The sequence below is a fragment of the Gobio gobio genome (assembly GCF_949357685.1).
Source record: "Gobio gobio genome assembly, chromosome: 14".
In the NCBI taxonomy this organism is placed as follows: Eukaryota; Metazoa; Chordata; class Actinopteri; order Cypriniformes; family Gobionidae; genus Gobio; species Gobio gobio.
The window spans coordinates 25,482,034-25,485,781 of NC_137107.1; the positions used below are offsets into that span (position 1 = coordinate 25,482,034).

A 3,748-nucleotide genomic window follows, 5' to 3' on the forward strand; every position below is an offset into this window, starting at 1 on the left:
GGGTTAAATGGACAAAAAGTGTGTTGTAGCGCCACCTACTAGTATGGAGGCTGTTGGTGCGTACCAGTGTTTGGTAAGTTACTCTAATAAGTAATTAATTTCTATTTACTAATTACATCTTCAATAGTGTAATTCAATTGCTATACAAATTACTCTCTCCAGAAATGATTTAATTAGGCTACTTTCTAAATCCTATATCAACCTCGACTGGTTGTGATTCAGACATGAAATGGCTTTTAATTCATTCAAATAAGTAATATAAAACTACATAAATGATTATTAACTTATTAACTCACCATATTACAAATGTGAGAAGGATACATAGACTGTATAAAACAGGGTCTTGTCGAATTCTACACTTTTTTACTTTCTTCAGTACAAACTAATTTATATGGTATGAGAATAAGGTAACACTTTATTTTACAGGGTCCTTGTTGCATTATGTAACATGTTCTTACTATAGTAATAACAGTAAATTATGCAAAATTTTCATGCAAATATCCCTCCAAATCCTAATCCTATAATAAATAAATATTTTTTTAATCAGTATGCTACTTAAATATATAACTACACTGTAACAATTAAGTGACACCTTAAAATAAAGTGCAACCGAGAATAATATTATGAGAAATATAGTATCTCATATAGTAGCCTATTAATTTTGTTGAAACATCATTTAGTGAAATCTAAAAATTCCCAACATGCAAAATTAATTATTAGCTTATAAAATGTTAATTAAAGTCAAATAAGCTATTTGTAAAATATAATATAAATATTTTAATTTATTAATGTTAGATATATGAACTTGAAGAGAAAGATTTTTAGTTCATCACAATATATATTCTACAGAAAACAGTGAGCAAGTTCAGGTGAGAAGAAACGCCATAGAAAACTATTATTGAGAGAAAGGAGAGATGAACACAGAAATATATCATTTGTATGCATAGAATTCTCACCATTGCTATGGTGAAAAAAGCAACAGTTAAACTAATAGAGGTTAACAGCTTTTATTTCAATATCTGTCTGTATAACTTCGGGGGATGAAGGTGACTTTCTGATCAAACAAAAATGAAGAGGGCAATTTCCTCTATTGATAATAAACATACATTGACAGAGAGCCATTTAAGACAAATGAAAACAGAGATTATAATAATAAGTAAAACAAACATAATGAAATTCCGGTCATAAAACTGTTCTAAACAATTACATTTCATGAATCAGATCCATGCGCAAACATTTAAAGTATAAATTATTAAAGTAATTTCTATGACCGATCGAACAAATCATACATTGTTCACTATTGCCATTCATTATTTCCCATGATTATGTTTTGTTGTTGTAATTCAGTATGCCTCCAACAACACCAGGCTATAATGAGGCCCACAAGGCCTAAACCAGATGACAATGTCTGTAGGGTGTTCAGGCATCCAGATCGTTTTGCCTCTCCAAAATGGAGTCCAGATCCTCTTGAGTTATTTTTTCCAGCCATTTCCACATTGGTAATTCTTGCAACACAAAGTAAAATGACACATATGTGAAACTCAAACAAAGCATAAAATTCATATAGATTCCAAGCGTAAAAATATTGTTTAAAAAAAAAAATCTACACAAAACATTTCAAATAAAATAGTAAAGCTTTTGTTTTTATCATTAAGCAGTAGCATAGCTTTTTAAATACAAAGCTGAATTATGTTGATGACATTTTTTGATTTGCTCCATTATGAGATAACTCCTAATTGTGTTTGGGCCACAAACCTTTAAATCTTAAAAATAAAAAATAAAAATAACATGAGACTCAATTGTCCATTCTTATTCCTATAAAACAAGAACCATTCCACAAGAACCCTCTCTTGTGAAGTCAACCGTGTTGTATACATTGTGACTTCTTATGCCATTTTTAGCATGCCATCCTAATTTGATCTTCTCATAATGACCAGTGCACACACAGCCCAACATCACAGAAAAACGAAGGCCTTTTTATGCATATGAACACGCCCAATTGACATGAAAATACCTTGTGGTAAAAAGTCTGGGTCCCTGCTGCATCATTTACCTTCATTCGATTTCATGAACAAGCTGCCCTGCTTTACACTAGCACTCCTGAGGAGGAACCTGGAGCTCCTTCCACAGCGTTAACATTTCTTTCGGGGTGCGTTTATGCACTAGGAGAACGTTATGATACGCACACGGCTTCTCCCGCAGATCCTCTGGAAGGTCGAAGGTGAGGAAACCTGAATGATGAGTGAGGGACACTCCGAGCCTGTGAAGGCACATTCCTAAGTAAACATCGTCAATGGGAAACAAGCTGACCCAATGAGAGACCTCCTGTAGACGCATGGCCAAAGCACCAGTGTAAACCACCCCACCGCCTCCTGCGTATGCCGGATACGTTCCCCTATAGAAGCTTTCGGGTATGTAATATTTAGTATTAGGCTGCCGATTGGGCCAGGCATTGGCAATAACATCCCCTACAATGAAATCATCCCATCCTTTCGTTTTATTTGTATGTGTTTTTTGTACTCCAACATGGTCTAAGTAGTCCAGCAGAGCCGTAGTCCTAACAAACACATCATCATCTCCCTTGAAAATGAAGTGGACATGAGGACAGTTCTTTGAAAGCCAGCCCCAGAAGAGGACATCCTTCAAGGTGAGGTTGAAGAAAGTGTCTTTAAAATCCCACTGCAGGATGTCCTTATGGGTGCTGCACTCCAACTTCAATAGGGCGCTCAGGTCCGGATGAGGCCCTGTCTCCGTGTCCTGCCTCGCAAGCAAGAAGACAGTACGTACAAACCAGCCTCTTCCCCCATCCCTTTGGATCCAGCCACTCCTTCCCCACGTTTCTCGGATGGCCTGTCTGTTCTCAAAGTTTCCAACTTGTGACTTAATCGCCATCAAAAGGAACGGCGTTTCAGAGTCCTGCCCGAAACATAGGTTGGGTTGCTCCACGAGGATAGCATAACGCCTACAGTGCATGGAAAGGACAAAATCCTTCATTTGTTCAGGAAGGGTGTTAAAATCAGGCAGGTGAGATGCCCAAGCCTCGTCTTGTTCACATGCACCAGTTTTCCCCATCTCTGGGGGCTGTATTGTGTCTAGGATTAGACTTTTGGACCTTGTGCCGTTACTTCTCAATATGGGGTTGTGCTCTCTGTCCCAAATGTGCTGGAGGCGGTTCCACAGTGCCCCGTCCTCTAGTCTGAGATTCCAGAAGGGCCTAACTGGGTGGGATGCAACAGCTCCCGAGTTTGCAGAGGCTCCGGTGGCAATGAAATGGAGGGGCAGCTGCGGTAGAGGAGGGGAGTAGGAGACGGCTACAAATATGGACACCATGATGTAGACCAACAGGTGACTTACCATCACACAAGGCAAGAGGCAAAGACATAGGATCTTTCCATTACACCTGGAGCGTGCCATGGACTGGAAGAGAATGGAAAACAATGAAAGGTAGTGTAAAGGGACGCTTCATATATATCATTACATTTCAGTGAATTACAAATGAGGAATCTCAGACAGGCCAAGCTGTTTATGTTAGAGTAAAATATAGGGCTTCTACCACTAGGAGGAAGCCTCTGAAGAATTCTGTCTCCATGGTTTTGCCTCATGAGACTCATTATGTGCGCCTGACCAGGCAACATCCACAGCATCCTACCGCCCATGATATTTACATCATGTACTTTAAGATCACAACATTTAATCTGCATATGGAAAAGCCTTGCTTACAGCACGGTTTCATTTATTTTTCCTTGGG

At 38.5% G+C, this 3,748-nt stretch overlaps 1 protein-coding gene across 1 annotated transcript; it reads right to left on the bottom strand.

Moving 5' to 3' along the window:
- Window positions 1–2,091: 2,091 nt before the first annotated feature.
- On the bottom strand, window positions 2,092–3,414 carry LOC307137020 (N-acetyllactosaminide beta-1,3-N-acetylglucosaminyltransferase 2; the record flags this gene model as incomplete). Its single annotated transcript, XM_079834500.1, has 1 exon — window positions 2,092–3,414. One exon carries the CDS (start codon window positions 3,412–3,414, stop codon window positions 2,092–2,094), a length of 1,323 nt encoding a protein of 440 aa, XP_079690626.1.
- Window positions 3,415–3,748: the final 334 nt, after the last annotated feature.